The sequence below is a fragment of the Fundulus heteroclitus genome, chromosome 22 (genome assembly GCF_011125445.2).
Source record: "Fundulus heteroclitus isolate FHET01 chromosome 22, MU-UCD_Fhet_4.1, whole genome shotgun sequence".
Taxonomy (NCBI): domain Eukaryota; kingdom Metazoa; phylum Chordata; class Actinopteri; order Cyprinodontiformes; family Fundulidae; genus Fundulus; species Fundulus heteroclitus.
In genome coordinates, this window is record NC_046382.1 from 19933288 (window position 1) to 19950854 (window position 17567).

General features: G+C 43.0%; 2 protein-coding genes across 2 annotated transcripts in view; both read left to right on the plus strand.

The window, feature by feature from the left end:
• Positions 1-17567, plus strand: part of dst (dystonin) — a 139044-nt gene that overhangs the window by 62717 nt on the left and 58760 nt on the right. The window contains exons 15-38 of the mRNA XM_036126829.1: positions 491-584; positions 697-851; positions 1858-2329; positions 2417-2545; positions 2627-2704; positions 2781-2942; positions 3230-3334; positions 3516-3611; positions 3709-3834; positions 4477-4629; positions 4730-4884; positions 4974-5100; positions 5215-5398; positions 5835-5992; positions 6083-6261; positions 6350-6488; positions 6577-6770; positions 7634-7796; positions 7885-7968; positions 8084-8191; positions 8293-8391; positions 14541-14681; positions 16514-16602; positions 16689-16797. Coding sequence (XP_035982722.1) covers positions 491-584; positions 697-851; positions 1858-2329; positions 2417-2545; positions 2627-2704; positions 2781-2942; positions 3230-3334; positions 3516-3611; positions 3709-3834; positions 4477-4629; positions 4730-4884; positions 4974-5100; positions 5215-5398; positions 5835-5992; positions 6083-6261; positions 6350-6488; positions 6577-6770; positions 7634-7796; positions 7885-7968; positions 8084-8191; positions 8293-8391; positions 14541-14681; positions 16514-16602; positions 16689-16797 — 3499 coding nt within the window. The remainder of the gene's footprint in view (positions 1-490; positions 585-696; positions 852-1857; positions 2330-2416; positions 2546-2626; positions 2705-2780; positions 2943-3229; positions 3335-3515; positions 3612-3708; positions 3835-4476; positions 4630-4729; positions 4885-4973; positions 5101-5214; positions 5399-5834; positions 5993-6082; positions 6262-6349; positions 6489-6576; positions 6771-7633; positions 7797-7884; positions 7969-8083; positions 8192-8292; positions 8392-14540; positions 14682-16513; positions 16603-16688; positions 16798-17567) is intronic.
• Positions 9068-14579, plus strand: LOC110367006 (desmoplakin). The gene is made up of 2 exons (XM_021311173.2): positions 9068-12186; positions 12327-14579. Exons 1-2 carry the CDS (start codon positions 9280-9282, stop codon positions 14343-14345), a joined length of 4926 nt encoding a protein of 1641 aa, XP_021166848.2. The 5' UTR covers positions 9068-9279; the 3' UTR covers positions 14346-14579.

The window sequence follows — 17567 nt, forward strand, 5'->3', positions numbered from 1 at the left end:
TCCTCCACTGAGGAGTCGGATTATATTTCAGGGTGGGATTCTTTACACACCCCTCGCCTGGCTGGAACGCTATAAATATTAGAAAGTCGGAGGCTGTTCTGTCAGCTCTCTCTAAGGATGCCTTTCGTCGGGTTATCAAGGTTTTAGACTCCGATCCTGAGGGGCAGAGTGGGTTAGTGGTCAGCTGGTGAGAGGAAGGCTTGCTTAAAATGTGAAGGAAGATGGCGTATTTGAGCAGGACCTCTACTGTTAGCAACAGCAGCTTTAATACAAGCTTCGGCTCCTGTGACAGCATCCTCACTGAGCCACTGCAGATAAACAGCTCCATCTTTCTCAATAACAACCTCGCATATGGATCCAGGTGAAATGACGTTGCGCTTTCTCGGCTTCGGCGAAGCATTTTGTTTCGTATTTGTCTAAGTTTCTCAATCGTAAGCCTTAACTTGTATGTATCTTATATATTCATTGTACATTTCTTAATCTTTTACAGGCTTGAGATGTTGCAGCAGATTGCCAACAGAGTCCAGCGAGACTGTGTCAATGGAGAAGACCGGCTGGCGCTGGCGAGATCAGCTCTGCAGTCTGTACGTTGTTTATTTTTTATTTATTTTTTATTTTTGGTGAAAGCAGAGTTTTAATACCAAGTGCAATGGAATTCACATTCATTATCAAATGTGTTTTTCTTCTCTTTTTAAGGATACAAAACGTCTTGAATCAGGGATTCAGTTTATGAACGAGGCTGAGGTTGCAGCGTACCTGTTGGAGTGTGAGAATATCCTCCGGCAACAAGTGGTGGACATCCAGATTCTCCTGGAAGGGAAATTCCCGTTTGCGGATCAGCTTGTGCAGAGGTACAAAATCAAATCTTAGTTTGCCAACCAGACACGGTGTTTAGGGATGTAACACATTATGGATTCTAGTGTTCAAATTTACCAGGGTTATAAACATTAACATGTTTTTTTTTTTTTTTTAAATGGGTTGAAAATATATTTGTATATCTTACAAACACGAGAGAGGGCAGCACTCAAAGTATTATTATTAGTAGTAATGACATTAATCAATTATATTAACATGAATATTAACTGTTAACATTATTTTCACTTTTACACAATAATAATAACCATTAGAAAAGTAAGTATGGTTGCCGTTATAACCGGTATTATTAGGAGTAAAAATATAATGACATTAATCAATTATATTAACATGAATATTAATTATTAACATTATTTTGACTTTTAAACCATAAAAATAACCATTAGAAAAGTTAGTATGGTAGCCATTATAACCGGTATTATTATTATTAGGAGTAAGAATATAATGACATTAATCAATTATATTAACATTAATATTAATCATAACATTATTTTGACTTTTAAAAAATAAAAATAACCATTAGAAAAGTTAGTATGGTAGCCATTATAACCGGTATTATTATTATTAGGAGTAAGAATATAATGACATTAATCAATTATATTAACATTAATATTAATCATAACATTATTTTGACTTTAAAAAAATAAAAATAACCATTAGAAAAGTTAGTATGGTAGCCATTATAACCGGTATTATTATTAGGAGTAAGAATATAATGACATTAATCAATTATATTAACATGAATATTAATTATTAATATTATTTTGACTTTTAAACAATAAAAATAAACATTAAAAAGTTAGTATGGTAGCCATTGTAACCGGTATTATTATTAGGAGTAAGAATATAATGACATTAATATTTATATTAACATGAATAATAATTATTAACATTATTTTGACTTTTAAACAATAAAAATAACCATTAGAAAAGTTAGTATGGTAGCCGTTATAACCGGTATTCGCTCTTCCGTCTCGTTTTCAGAGTCTCCAGGCTCCGGGACGATCTCTTGGCCCTCAGAGCAGAATGCTCCACGGTGTACAGCAAAGGTCGCTCCCTGACGACGGAGCAAACCAAGCGGATGATCTCAGGCATCACGCAGAGCCTGAACTCTGGCTTCTCACAGAGCATGAACGCAAGCTTGACGTCAGATATCACGCCCTCTCTCACCTCAGGGGGCTTGGGCACCCCCGGGTCCACGTTCACCTCCGGCCTCTCCCCGAGCCTCACCCCATCATCTCTGTCGCCCTCTCTGACGCCGGGCCTGCCACCCGCCTCGGTCCCCAGCTACATGGGAAGCGGTGGCGGCATGGAGCCTGGTAGCCTCATGCACCTGAAACACATGCAGATCAGGAAGCCTCTGATGAAGTCATCACTGGCAGACCCCAGCATGACGGAGGAGGAGGTCAACCTTAAATATGTGCAGGACCTCCTGAGCTGGGTGGAGGAGATGCAGGTGAGCGGTTTTAGTCCTTTTCTCCATATTGGTTATAGATCCCAACATTCGAGTCACTGCATTTTTTTCCCCCCCTTTTCTTTTTAGTTGCAACTGGAGCGCTCAGAGTGGGGAACGGATTTGCCCAGCGTGGAAATGCATTTAGACAACCACAAGAGTGTGCACAGAGCCATTGAGGAGTTTCAGATGAGTCTCAAAGACGCCCGTCTGAGTGAAGTAAGTTGCTTTTTAAAATGTTTTTACGGGCGCTCAGCATGAAACGTATTTATTTATCCCACAACTCCGTTTTGCTCTCAGATTCAGATGACCATGCCCCTGAAGCTGACGTATTCAGACAAAGTCAACAAACTGGAAAATCAGTATGAGCAGCTGTTGGTGAGTGGGTCTTTGGGGCTCAGTTGAATTCTTCCAGAGTTTTAAAGCTGTGGCCTGATTGTTCGAGATATTTCAGAGTTGTTCGAGAGCGCGGCAGAGCCAGCTGGAGAGCCTTCACGACTTCGTGTCCGAGGCGACCCAGGAGCTCATCTGGCTGAACGAGAAAGAGGAAGAGGAGGTCGCGTTCGACTGGAGCGATCGCAACAGCAACATCTCGCACAAAAGAGACTACCACGCTGTAAGCCCTTTCTGTCTTAGCATGTCAGGATCTTTCATGCACACACACACATACAATATAACCGTCTTATAGCTTTTTATTAGTAGTATTTAGCTGCGTTGCTGCAGCATTAGTTTTGAAAAGATAATCTCAGTCAAGGGATTTGTCCATGAGGGAATTATTAACCTTGAATTGTTGCCTCTACTCTGCACACTGAGCTAGGATATGAGATTATGTGAGATGATGGAGTAGCTGATCCTTTGCCACGCCCGAGCGCCACTGGCACTTACTTAAATGTCTTTCCGCAGAATCTGATGAGGGAGCTGGATGAAAAAGAGGAGGCCATCAAGTCTGTGCAAGACAAGGCAGAGCGCCTGATCGTGAAGAGCCACCCAGCCAGACTAACCATTGAAGTGAGTCCAATCTGCTTTTTTCCTTTGTACCCGTTATGAAATCTTCATTTCCATATTTTGGGACCGGCATTGTGCAAGCAGCTCTCCCATTGTTTAAAACGGTGAATTTCACTCCAGCATCTATTTTTTTCCATGTGTCTGATTTCTTTATTTATTTCTTGGTCTGTTTGTTTCCTCCCAGGCGTATAAAGCTGCAATGCAGACACAGTGGAGCTGGATTCTGCAGCTCTGCTCATGCGTCGAACAGCATCTTAAGGAGAATGCTGTTTATTTTGAGGTGTGTCTCTTCCTAAGGCCGTCCCTTTTTACGAAATGCATTTTACCCCATTGTTTTCACATCTAACTTTTACATCCTTCTTTACCCTCCTGTGCAGTTTTTCAGTGATGCCAAAGTGTCCATGGACTACCTTAAGAACCTCAAAGATTCAATTCAGAGAAAGTACAGCTGTGATCGCTCGAGCAGCCTGCACCGGCTGGAGGATCTCATTCAGGAGTCCATGGTAATGCTGATACAATGACACAAAGTATCTGCATACGTGTGTATAGTTCACGTTTAAAAAAGTATTAATATCCTTTGATGTTTTACACATATTTTTCATCTCACTCATAGCCAAAACCTTTGAATCGTTTTACTGGGATTTGTTTTAGATGGAGTAACACAAAACCCTGCTTAATTGTGAAGTCAAAGAAAAATGCTACAAAGTGTGTCTATCTTATCAAGAGTAGCCAGACTTTTCCCATTGTTAGTGATGGATTGAAAAAAGGCTCAGTTTCCACAGCCTTATCATTGACCTGCCTGCCGTGTTCATTGGTCTTCATTAAGCTGATTCTTTCATAATGTTCACAAAGAGCCCTTCAAGACTTTACATTAAAACTCTGTAGTCATACTGAGATTTTATGGCACACTCCTGAAAGGCAATTGGTCGTACAGAATTTCATTTAGGGGCATCAGAGTAAACTTTTCAGCTTTTACTTGCAAGAAAAGATGAAGGTTATGTAACTTTTTCTTCCACTTTACAACGAAGGGCTACTTTGTGATGGTCTGTCACATAAAATATTACGTTACAACCAACAGTCTTTAGTTGTTACATGTGAAAATGATCAGGGAGTAAGAGTACTATTTCCTTTGGGTGTGTTTTCAGGATGAGAAAGAGCAACTTCTTCAGTACCGTAGCACTTTAGCCGGGTTAGTGGGAAGGGCCAAAAACATCGTGCAGCTCCGGCCGAGAAACCCCGAAACTCCCCTGAGGTCGTCCATTCCTGTCAAAGCAATTTGTGATTACCGTCAGATCGAGGTATCGCTGCGTTTGCAAATTTCCGCCACGGTGGCTCTCCCGTTAAAAGTGGAAGTCTGGAATACTGATGTCTGCCGTGCCTCTCTCCCAACTCTTTCAGATCACCATTTACAAAGATGACGAGTGCGTGCTGGTGAACAACTCCCACCGGGCCAAGTGGAAAGTCATCAACCCAGCAGGGAACGAGGCCATGGTTCCCTCTGTTTGCTTCACCGTGCCTCCGCCCAACAAAGAGGCTGTTGATTTGGTTGCAAGGTGAGACGCCTGGATGCTAGGATTCATCTTGTGTGATTAAGAGCTTCATAGGGCACTGATTGTCTAAATTGCTTCATTTTCCCTACTAGAACTGAGCAGCTGTACCAGAATGTCCTGATGCTGTGGCACCGCTCCCACGTCAACATGAAGAGCGTGGTGTCCTGGCATTACCTAATGGCTGACGTAAAGGCCATCCGCAACTGGAACGTGGCCTCGGTAGCCATAGATTTATTTATGTGCCATTCCCTCACGATGATAATTTCAGACAGATCAAGTTTTCACGATCATTCTCAGTGATCTGTAACGCTTTCCTTTCCGATACAACTTCAGATCAAGACGATGCTGCCGGGTGAGCACCAGCAGGTCCTCAGCAACCTCCAGTCCCACTTTGACGAGTTCTTGGAGGACAGCCAGGAGTCAGAGGTGTTTACAGTGGCAGACTGCGCGCAGCTGGAGAGAGACGTGGCAGCCTGCAAGGAATACTACCAGGAGCTGCTCAGATCCGCAGAGAGAGGCAAGCCTTTAATTCCCTCCCTAATGACAGCCCCGCCCCCTACACAGGCGCATGGCTCCTCAAGCCTTTTGAGCTTTATATTAAAACATTTTGGATGTATTTTTCTTTTTCTTCTTACCGAATTTCAAACATATTCTGAGAAACTCCTAAGCGCTGCTGTAAATCTAAAGCATAGCATTTGTTCAACTTATATAAAAGGAAAGTATGGGGGATAAAATTACACATTTTGAAGCTGTGATATTGCACAAATACATTATTTACACATTTTTCAATATACAAATACCAGTAAAAGCACCTGCTGCCGTTCATAAGCTGTTCCTTGGTGTAACACCTGTGATGCTGCTGCCACCTAGTGGTGCGAAAGCCACATAATTTATTTTGTCCATCAAAACCTCAGTTTTTCACTGAACGATTTTCATTGTCAAAATATTCACAGAGGAACACGAGGAGTCGGTGTACAATCATTACATCTCAGAAATCCGCAACATCCGTATGAACCTGGAGTCCCACGAAGACCACCTGATCAAGCAAATCCGATCACCGTTGGAGAGAGACGACCTGGAGCAGAGTCTGCAGCGCATCACTGAACACGAGGTTCCCAAATTAGGATTTATTAAAGTCCCCCTTTAATATATATGTGTGCCGTCCCCGTATATTCAAATAATTCTGTGTTCTGCTTTGCAGAGGAAGATCTCAGAGCTGGAGAGGATGAAGGGTGACCTGGACGTGACGAGGGAGAAGTGCGAGCAGTTCTTCAGACAGGCGGCGGGCTCTCCCTCTGCGTCGACGCTTTCCTCTGAGCTCTCTGTCCTTGTTCAAAGCATGAGCCAAGTGTACTCCATGTCCTCTATTTATATGGACAAGTAATAGCCGTCTTTCTTCGTCTCAAAGTATATCAAGGAGAAATTTTCTTTTCTTCTTCAATCTAAAGAGGAGCTTGGGTTTTTGCAGGTTGAAAACGGTGAGCTTGGTGGTGAAACACAGTCAGAGCGCAGAGGCTCTCGTTAAAGCCTACGAGTCCAAACTGTACGAAGAGGACGCCGTCAACTCGGATGTCAAATCTATTGAAAGCGTCATTTCTACACTCAAGGTGGCGCTCGTTCTTTTAAAAATAAAAACAATGCCGCTCGCGTTGCTACAGCTTATTTTTAAGTGATCTTCCATCTTTCTGTGTGCAGCAATGGCGGGCGGAGGTTGACGAGAGGCAGGAAGTCTTCCACGACATGGAGGACGAGCTGCAGAAGGCTCAGGTCATCAGCGATCGCATGTTTAAGGCTCACAACGAGAGAGACTTCGATCTGGACTGGCACAAGGAGAAGGCGGATCAGCTGAGTGAAAGATGGCAGAACATTCACTCCCAGATCGATGGCAGGTTTGTAGGAGGAGGGACGTTTGCGGGCTTTATCGTAGAGATGTACCGATTTCTGGTGCAAGACGAACATTCAAAACTGTTTTCCGTCTTTCTGCTGTAAGCAGTCTTCGGTTGTTTATATTAGGAGCACAGGTGATGTCATGGATCTGTGTGAGAAATGTTTGTTATATTAAAAGAAATACAGAGACAGCTGCAGTGGTTACATTTTAAACTGGATTCTGCGCCTGTATTAGCGATTAGCGCAGTCGGAGCAGTTAGGATTTATAAAACAGCGTTGTCTGTTTTCCTTAGGGATTGTAGACCCTTATTCTATTTCTGGGATATTCACAAATCTAGCGTGTTCCATGAAAGAAAGGCTATAATTTCATAATAATAATACAAAGAGTAATTTTGTTTTACTGCAGTTGGCCTTCCTGTTATCTGCTGAAAGGCTTTTACTCTCTCACATCCTAAAATAACTGCAGAAATGTCCCAGCATTTTAAAGAGAAATCACTTTCATTTTAAATAATTTCTTTAAACCCTAGAGCCGTCTTTGAGGCACCAAAGTCCTAAACAGTTTACCGGAAATAAAAATGGGTAACTGTGGGTCTTCTTCACTCAGGAATGGAAGGGAGTGTTGTTGACAATATGCTTGTGTTTCATTATAGTGCTTACACTGATCATAAAAAATTGGCTTTTTGCGTTTCCCACCACCTGGTTATCACCCAGAGCTGGTCGAGCTGAATATTGTCCAATTCTAGTCCCAAGCCAATTTCTCTATTTCTGTCTATTTTTATTTTTTGATTTTGTTGTGTTTAGTTCTCCACAGCCTCTGTGTGTAAAGTCATTGTATCACTTACAGAGTTTTCCCTAACCATTTCAGGCTGCGGGACCTGGACGGTATCAGCAAGTCCCTAAAACACTACAGAGACTCCTACAGCAGCGTCGATCAATGGATAGGAGAACTGGAAACAGCGCAGCTGAAAGCCCAGGAGAACAAACCGGATGATAGCAAGGCTCTGGCTGAGATATTAAACAAACAGAAAGTAAGAGAGAACTGAAGTGCCCTTCTCATAAAAACTACAAACATATATCAATAATGTTTGATTCTAAATATGTGCATTTTTTTTTTAGGTTCTTGTTTCTGAGATGGAGCAAAAACAGAGCAGGATCGATGAGTGTCAGAAGTATTCAGAGCAGTACTCGTCTGCTGTTAAGGTCATTTTAGTTTTTTATTTGATTTTGCTAACTGAAAAATGTATTTGCTCTTCATGACATTTACTAACAATATTTCAGCTAACCTCTAAAACTCCTCTTGAAAAAAAAAAAATAGGATTATGAGCTCCAATTAATGACGTTCAGAGCGATGGTCGACTCCCAGCACAAATCTCCACTTAAGAAGCGCAAGATGCAGAGCTCCTCTGATGCCATCCAGCAGGAGGTAAAACTATACTCTGACTTTGTCTGCAGTGAAAAATAGCGTTTGCTTCTTTAGTTTCTGCACATTGCCATATTTGACATTCTTTGGTTATTTTCATACAGTTCATGGATCTCCGAACCCGCTACACTGCTCTTGTGACGCTTATGACTCAGTATGTGAAGTTTGCCAGTGAAACGCTGAAAAGAGCTGAAGACGAGGAGGTGAGCTCGTTTTGATATAATAATAAAATGTATTTAAAATGTTGCTTAAAATGCTGCGCTACATTTATAGTGTTTTTCTTGCAGCTTTTGGGGCCTCTTTTAGTTTCCTGATGTTCTGAACCCACCTTTGTTTTCCCTTCTAATGCATGCTTGTTAGGTTTCCAAGTCATCAACATGCTTTATTGGTATTTTTTTTTTTACTTCTGATCCAACTTGACTTCTTCACTCACAGGCTCATCATGCTGGCAGAGAGAATTTGCTTCTTTGAGCAAAAGAAGCAAAGGAAGTGTGTTAAGTGTGTGAAATGTCTGCATGTCTGCTGGTGATGGTGGCGTGGGAAGAAACATCTCAGGCGTTCTTGGGACAGAAACACGTCTTTTTCAGTTTACTCCTGGTTAGAAAGAAAAATTAATCTCTCCAGGGGTTTGTATAACATTTTATAATAGTAAATTACATTTTATCAAACAGACAGCGGCCTTTGAATAATTCTTATTTAATAATAAGAAATTACAATATAACTTGTTGCACTACTCGTTATTTCTTAACGTGAATGCGAACACAAGGTAAAGGTGTGAGGTTATGCTGCGGCCACATCAAAAAGTGTGCGCCCTGCTGCCTTTCTAGTGCAACACAATTGTCATAGACCCGTTTAACAGTTTGATATGATTGAAACTCATTCCATTTGGATGTAAAATAATATTCACAAGTCTCTTATCGTAAAGGAAATGTTTTGAAGTTTCAAACCCTTGGAGAGATTCTTTGAGAGTATCTTTGCATGCTTGAGGCAGCCGTTTCTATTTGAATGTGAATCTGTGGATGACTCGTTTTTTTGCATTGTAGAACAGGAGGGCTTTTGAAAGAGCAGAGGATGCAAAAAGGACAGAGAGCATGGAGGTCCAAAAAGTCAGAGGGGATGTAGAGATTAGTCAACTTAAGCAACGGATCCAAGAGCAGGAGGTTTTGCTCACGGAAAGAGAAGCGCAGGTGGAGAAGTTGGAAGTAGAAGTAGAAACCCAAAGGAAGACCATCGAGGATTTAAACTTTCAGAATGCAAAGCTTGAGCACGATGTTAGCCAGTACCAGACTCAGTTAGACATAGCGATGAAGGACAAAGCTGCAACTGAGCAGGAATTAAAGCACACCAAACTTCTAATGGAGCAGTCGGAGGCCACCTGGTCTCTGACTCAGAGGAAACTGGAGGAGCTCTTAAAGAAAGAAATCGACGCACAGAAGCCCGCTCCACACAGAAAGATAAACGCAGCGGAAGATGATTTTATAATGGTAGAGGAGTTGCACATTGAAGGTCCGGCTAAAAGCGTCGATCAGACTGTGCAGCCTTTGGGAATTGAGAGCCAGTCAGAACCAGACCTTGAAGGGTCTGAAGTTAGAATGCAAGACGTTCTGCAGCAGAGACTGGACGAACTGTCTCAGGTCCAGAAAAAAGCTGAAATGGCGGAGGAAAAAGCTCAAAGCTACAAAAAGCTTCTGGATGACAGCAACAACAGACTGAAGAAACTGCAGATGGACATAGAGAGTGAGAGGGTCCAGACACGACAGAGGTCAGAGGATTTTCACCAGGAAATGCTGAACATGAAAAGGTCCATCTCTGAATTTCAGGAAGAAATCAGATCCCTCCAGAGAGCCAAGTCCTCACTGGAGCAAAACTCCTTTTTCCAAAGCACTGAGGTAGAGGGCCTGAAAGAGCAGCTGAAGATTACCCAAACGGAGCTGCAGAAAAAAAGCGCCATTGAGCAGGAAAACTCCTACAAGATTAACACCTTAGAGGAGGAGGTAGCTTCCAAACAGGCAGCTTTGGATCAGCTGAAAATAAAATGCAACGACCTGATGAAGACTAACATCTCATCTGATGCCAACATTCGAGGTCTTCAGATCCAAACAGAGTCACTGGAAAAAGAGAGGTCATTCTCTGAGCAAAGGATAAAGTCTTTAAAGAGTGAGGCAGAGAGCTGGAGAGGACAGCTCCAAAGCTTGAAGGACGAAAACGTTGCGCTCAAGAGAATTGAGCAGGAGCTGCAGGTCAAATGCAAAAACCTCGAGGCAGAACTTGAGGACTGCGAGGCCATCGCATCCCGGCTGGAGAGGAAACTCGACGAGCAGAAGCAGATGCATTTAGAAGTGGAGCAGAATGCCAAGAAGGTGAAAGCCAAACTTGACCGAGTTCTGATGGAGGTTGAGAGCAAGGACCAACAAATTCAAATCCTAAGGTCACAGGTAGAGGGCGCTAAATCACAGGTCCGAATTATCGAGGAGGAATTGAACAAGAAGTCGCAGACCATTTACGAGCTTCAAATCAAACTGCAGGAACACAGTGAGGAATCAAAGACCGCCGACGATCTGCAGCAGAAGATAAAATCCCTTCATGGAAAAATCGTTAGCTACGAGAAAGAAACGACGAGTCTGAAATCAGAGCTGCAATCTGTGGTTGCAGAGAAAAATTTAGCGAGTCAGAAAGTCCTCATGCAGAAAGCGGAAATCAACGATCTGAACGAGATGCTGAAGAAAAAGAATGTGGAGCTGCAAAATGAATCCGATGAGAATCGGAAACATCTGAGTAAGGCCAAAGCTTTGGAAGAGGAGCTTTTCAAACACAAGCACAGCTTTAAAGGAATAACTAACAGCTCTGAGAAAGTTATAGAAAACCTAAAGCAAGAAATCTATTCGCTTCAGAATGACAAGGCGACAGCAGAAAGAAAGGTAGACAGCCTGAGTGTTAAGCTTTCAGAGTTTAGCTCTGCTCTGCAGAGAACAAAAGAGGAACTGGCTCAGGAGACCAAAGACAGAAAATTGAAGGAATCCAAGATGATTCTGCTGGAGACTGAGGTTCAGAAACTCAATCTAAGTATCAAAGACGCTACGTCCGGTTCCGACATTTCCCGATCAAATCTGCAGCATGAAAATACAATCCTGAAGAGGGAGAAATCTGAGGCGCTGGAGAGAAACCTCTCTCTGGGAACCGAGCTCAGAACGCTAAAAGACAAGTTGCTGCGCGCCCAGACGGACGTGGAGAAAAAGCAGCGAGAAAACTCTGGCCTTCAGCTGAGGTCCCAGCAGCTGGAGGAACAATTGGAGAATTGTAAGAAGATGCTGGAGGAGCTGAAGGGTAAACTTGAACTCCAGAAAGAGGGCTATGAGAGGCAGCTGTCGCTTATGCAGACGGAGATCGAGAAAAAGATGATTCTGCTGCAGTCTGAGATCGCAAAAGAAGGCCAGCAGTCACAAAGCAGAGACCTAGCAGAGAAGCTCAACAAGTGCTTCAAGCAAGACGTGAACCTGATAAAAACTTTGCAGCACATCAAAGTGGAATCAGGGGAGCAGATAGACAAAGAGCTGCAAATCAAAAGGGAGAAAACGCAGCAAGAAACAACAAAGCTCGTGCAAGACTTGTTGAAAGCGAAGTCTGAAATCGCTCAGCTTGAGGACGATAAACTCAAACTCACCTCTAAAATAAGCACGCTGCAAAGCCTTGGCAATCAACAGTCAAAGGAGAGAGCAAAGCTCGAACAAAATCTGGCAGACAGCGAGCGCAAACTGACACTGACAGAGAAGGAAGCAGGATCCCTTCGAGAACAAATAGAGCTGTACGGCAGAGAGGTCAAAAGCCTTCAGAAAACTCTGTCCACACTGGGAGGGGAGGTGATGGAAACCGTTCGTCCGAACGTGGCCAATAGCAGAGCCGATCCGTTGAAGGCAGATGCCACAACGGAGAAGAAAATGACGGCCCACGTGACGGCCACGAAGAGCAGAATGGACGATGAAACCCTCAACATAAAAGAGGTATGGCAGAAGCTGCATTTTGACATTTTAAGATACTCAACATATTTAAATAAAACCTCAGAATTACGGAAACGTTTTAGTAGCAAAAGTAAATTATTGTCTTCTATAACTTAAGCATTCTTCTAATGTCTCATCTGCAGATGGAGAAGACGAAGACAGTCCGCGCCTTCGAAGGAATAAAGCAAGTCAAGGAATGCGGCTCTCTTTATGAAACCCCCAACATTCAACCGAAAGATCTCCAGCACATCACCCACAAGAGTAAAATGAGCTTCGATCTTTCCAGCTCGGTCAAAGCTCACGGATACATGGCTCTGTGTGGGCCAACAGACCCGAGGCAGACTGAAAGCAGCGTCAGTAAGACCAGAACCTATCAGAGCAGAGAAAACAATGGAAGCGCAAACGCGTCTGAAAAGAGTACGGGAAATGCTGCCGGGAAACTGGGCGCGGCCACTTCCCAGAAGCCCCGGGAGTCGATTCGGAGGGCAGACGTTCAACACCTGATCACACACAATCTCCTGGATGAGGGGGTTTTACGACAGCTGGAGATGGGCCTGCTCACCGTTGAACAAGTGCAAGCGTCGCTCCCTCGGAACGCTGACAAACCGGCGACGGTCGCGGGAGTTTACGTCGAATCGAGTAAGAAAAAGACATCCTTCCTGGAAGCTGTCGAAAAGGGCTTCCTTGCAAAGACGTATGCTCTTGAGTTCCTCGAGGCTCAGGCTGCGACGGGCACCCTTGTAGATCTAGCGACAGGAGAAAGAGTCTCTGTTGCGGAGGCCCTGGAGAAAGGCATCGTAGATCTAAGCATGAAAGAGAAACTGATGGAGGCAGAGAAAGCCGTCTGCGGCTACAGCTGCAAGGGCAGGAAGCTGTCTGTCTTCCAGGCAATGGAGGAGAGAGTTCTAGATAGATATACGGGAAAGAAGATGCTTGAGGTCCAGGTTGCCTCAGGGGGGTTGATCAACCCAGAAACAGGCGCGAGAGTACCGACTTTAGCAGCGTTGCATGAGGGTCTTCTGAGCAAAGAGACTCTGCAGAGTCTGTACGATCCAGTGAGCAACCCTAAAGGTTTCCACAGCCCTGACACCGGGCAGAAGGCATACTACGTTGAAATACTCAAGACCTGCTTGTACGACGTCAACGGCGGTGTGTTTCTCGTCCCCTTTGGGGAGAGACGCTTAACAAACACATCTCCCGTGAGCCCTCACAGAATGTCGGTCGTCGACAGCGGCCGTGGATCGGAAATGTCGGTGTACGAAGCCTTCAAAGGAAAGCACATCGACAAGAGAACGTACCTGTTCCTCTCCCAGCAGGAGAGCAGCTGGCAGGAAAACGTTCTGGTCGACCCGAGCGGAGCCCCGCGTCACTTCATCGCCGACGCCAGGAGTGGCCGGCAGCTTTGCCTGGAGTCTGCGTTGAGTCAGAGGTGTCTTGAAAAATTAGAGTTCGAAAGCTATCGCAGTGGTCTCTTAAGCATCTATGAGATTGCAGACGTCATATTTTCGCGAAGGGTGGTCGTGGAGGACGCGAACAGCACCATCGCCGGTTTCTGGGACGTCATTGGGAAGAAGAGGCTGTCGGTCCTCCAGGGCCTCCAGCAGGGCTTCACCGATAGAGTGACGGCCTTACGACTCTTGGAGTCCCAGGCCTGCACCGGAGGAATATGCGACCCGTCGTCCGGGGAGAAACACGCCCTCTCTGACGCGCTCAGAACGGGTCTCTTAGACGAGGCTCTAAAACAGCAGCTCCAGCAGTTCGAAGCGGCATTCAGTGGTATTACCCACCCTCAGACCGGGAAGGTTTTGTCAGTTTTGCAGGCTGTTCAGGAAAAGCTCCTCCCGAAGGATGTGGGTTTCCGCTGTGTGGAATTCCAGCTTTTGACCGGCGGACTGATAAATCCTGAAACCAAGGGCAGAGTCGGCCTCGAAGAGGTGATTCAAAGCAGCTCTGTGGACGCCGTTACGGCCACTCTGCTCAAAGACGAGAAGTTCCAGACGCAGAGCCTCACCTGTCCCAAGACAAAGAGACGGATAACGTTCAGGGAGGCCCTGGAAAGGAGCGTGTTCGACTGCCACACCGGGCTGAGGTTACTGGAGGCCACAAAAGTTCATGCGTTTGGAGCGAAAACAGCATTTCATTATCTTTGTGCATTTAAGTGAACATGTTTTCCCTTTGTTGTTTGTTCACACCCATGTTTTATCGCTGTGTTGAATGCAACTGATTCTTCTTCTCCCTTTTTTTTCTTTTTTTTTGCCAAATTATGAATAATGAGCTTTTCTTATCCGTAGCAGCGGTTGATGCTTTGTCCAAAAAAGTCGACAGTTCTGTTGAAAGCCTGCCTGTTTTAATTTTAGAGGTCTGTTGATGAGGAGAAGCGAGAGCACGGTGATAAAGTTAGCAAACTGTTACACTGGATGTCTGATGTGAAGCGGACCGCGAGCAATGACGAGAATGCTCAGACAGATAGCAATGCCAACGCTTCGAATAAACAACAGGTAACTCGCGTGTACGCTGAGGCGTGTCCTTGTCCATGTTGTCACTGTGTGATTTACAATAAACACTCTCTTGGGTTTTACAACTTGTTCAATAATATTCACTGGATGCTATGTTGGGTTGTTTAAGTCAACTTTAACTGACTCAATAAAAACACCCAGAAGTTGCACAAGCACTCATATATAAAACTGCCCTCAGCCCCAATTATCTTTTTAACATGACTCACATTGTTTTCTTATTGTTTAAAGTGTTAAAATGGCCCTAAAGCAAAGTTGTTTCCCTAAAATGTATGCACGGTTTTTAAGATAATTTCAAAATGTCAACAATATTAAACGACAACATGAGAGATATCTGAACAGAGCCCATTTAATGTGTGGAAGATTGCTCAATTAAATCAATGTAATAATAAATGTGTTGAAATAGATAAATACAAATAAAGTAAAAAAAAAAGTTAATTAGTGAATAGCAAAAAAAGCCAATAATGTTTCCATTTTATTTATTTCACAATAATTGTTAGGGAATGCTAATATTGACGGTATTGGTGATTCCTTTAAAAAAAATGACTTGTTAGGGCGTGCTTGTGGCCTAGCGGGTAGCGCGACCCATGTTTGGAGACCTTTAGATGCGGACTACCCGGCTTCGAACCAGACCTGTGGTCCTTTGCTGCATGTCTCGCCCCTTCTTCCGCCCCTTTCCTGTCAGTCTACTGTCAATAAAAGCGAGGCACTAAAAACCACAAAAAATCAAATAAAATAAATTACTTCTTAATGAGGTTGGGTTGAAAAAATAAAGAAAAGTAATGAATATGGATTGAAATATTTCTATATTCCTTTACTGTTTGCATAAAATTCAGAACATCTATGTGCACCATGACATCAAGATGGTCATTATTTTTACTAGAAAACATAATGCCATGTAGGGAAATACTGGATGATTAAAAGTATTATTATTATGTGTACATTACAGTCGACCCCTAGTAATTGCTGTACAATACTGACATCTTAGATAATTTGTCAAACTATATGATTCATTTTGAATGTTTATATTATTTTAAAACATGTACACAATGCTTTAAGGCCCAATATCACACACTAAAACTCAATATGATTCTAATAATGAATGAAATGCACAAATGGGATTTTTCATCATTAGTGTTATTGATTTCCAATTTTCTTTCACGGTTGACCTGCCGATTCAGAGATAACATTATTCTCTGTACCAGAAGTTGGGAATCCAGGTTCAGAAAGTTAAAAGCTGGTCCTAAGATTAGTTTCACCGATTTGCATTTCCAGCTCCACAAAAACTAGAATTACCTGGTTAAGCGAACAGGATGAAGGAAAACCAGACAGGGTTTTTACTTTCTGAAACCGGCTGTATCCATCCCTGCTCTATACAAATGCGCTGAAGGTTCTTAGATAGAAACACTGGTTTTTAATCCAAAAATCAAAACATAATAAACCAAGATTAAAACATATATCACCAACCTTTATGATTTTTATTCGACTCAAACACAAAGGATGCGCTGTTTATTGTTAAATGTATTGGCAGAAAATAGTGGGATGGCTTTATTTTTAAGCATTTAACAGATAGAAAAAAATATTTTTATTTTTTGCATTTGACCTACTGATTGGTTAAAAAGGTGACATGCTGATACATGGCCAATGGATTGGTGCATCTCTATAAGATTTTAAGGAATTACATCAATATTTAAACTATTTAAGTGGACATTGTAATACTACTTTTGAAATATGATTCATGCATAATCCAGCTACTCTGAATAATTTCAGAGATGCTTTGTGTAGCATGTAAACATTTCACCGTTTGACGTCTTTAGGTATCGGTTGAAGAAATGGTTTCCAAAAAGGAGCAGATTGCAGAAGCACTCAGGGCCACACAAACGATGCTCAGCAAACACGGAGACAAGTGAGTGTCACAACCAGTGAATGCGTCCTTAATACTTTATGCGCTGTGGAAACCCAGAGCTTCACTCTCTGTCCTGCGCTTCACAGGATGACCGAGGAGGACAAGACGAAGACCCAGGAGCAGCTGAACGCTCTCAGTCAGGCCTACAGTGAAATCTCCCAGCAGTGTTCAGATCAGACGACCTCTGCAGAGGAGGTTGGCTTCCAGACATTATTGTTGATGGCATCTGCCGCATATATGTGTGACTATGCCCTCCTGGGGTTTAGATGCATGGACAGAAGGGAATGATCTGTTTTTCCTTGTCATAGTTGGAGCAGTATTCTCTTGCATCTCTTGTGATTTTTTATTTTTTTTTGTCTAGCTGAATTACCGAGTATTTGCGTATGCTGTAAACATGCTTCACTGTTGCCAGCTTTGGTCTGAAAAATTCTCCATTATCCACACATCCGAGGGTGCCGTGTCAAAACAGACGTGACCTTTAACCTTACAGTGTGCAAAGTAACTAACTACACTCTTCTCTGCAAGATGGCGGACACCGCATACCCCAACGCATGTTAGCTTTCAGTGTGTTGTGCGTTCCTCTCCAGTTTTAACCCTGTTGCAGCCTTGCTCTTCGCACAATATTTTAACCATGTTTGTGTAGTGGGTGAGTATAGATTTTGTCTTTCTGGTTCATATTTTATGCATATTTACAAAGAATACATGCAGTTCCTGAAAATAAAGTATGCCTACCTCTTGAAGTGTATCACACTTTGTAATGCAACCACAATCTTCATTGTTTATGCTGGGATTTTAGGCGATACACCAAAAGGTAGTGTGGAGATGAGTTGTTCCTATTTTAATTGCAAAAATCTTATTCCATTGGCTGATAATCTTATTGATCTTCTCAAATTAAGGACAAATACACTGATTTTAAGAACATTTTGCTTATTTTTAGTTCCATTTTTTTGCAGTGTGTAACCGTT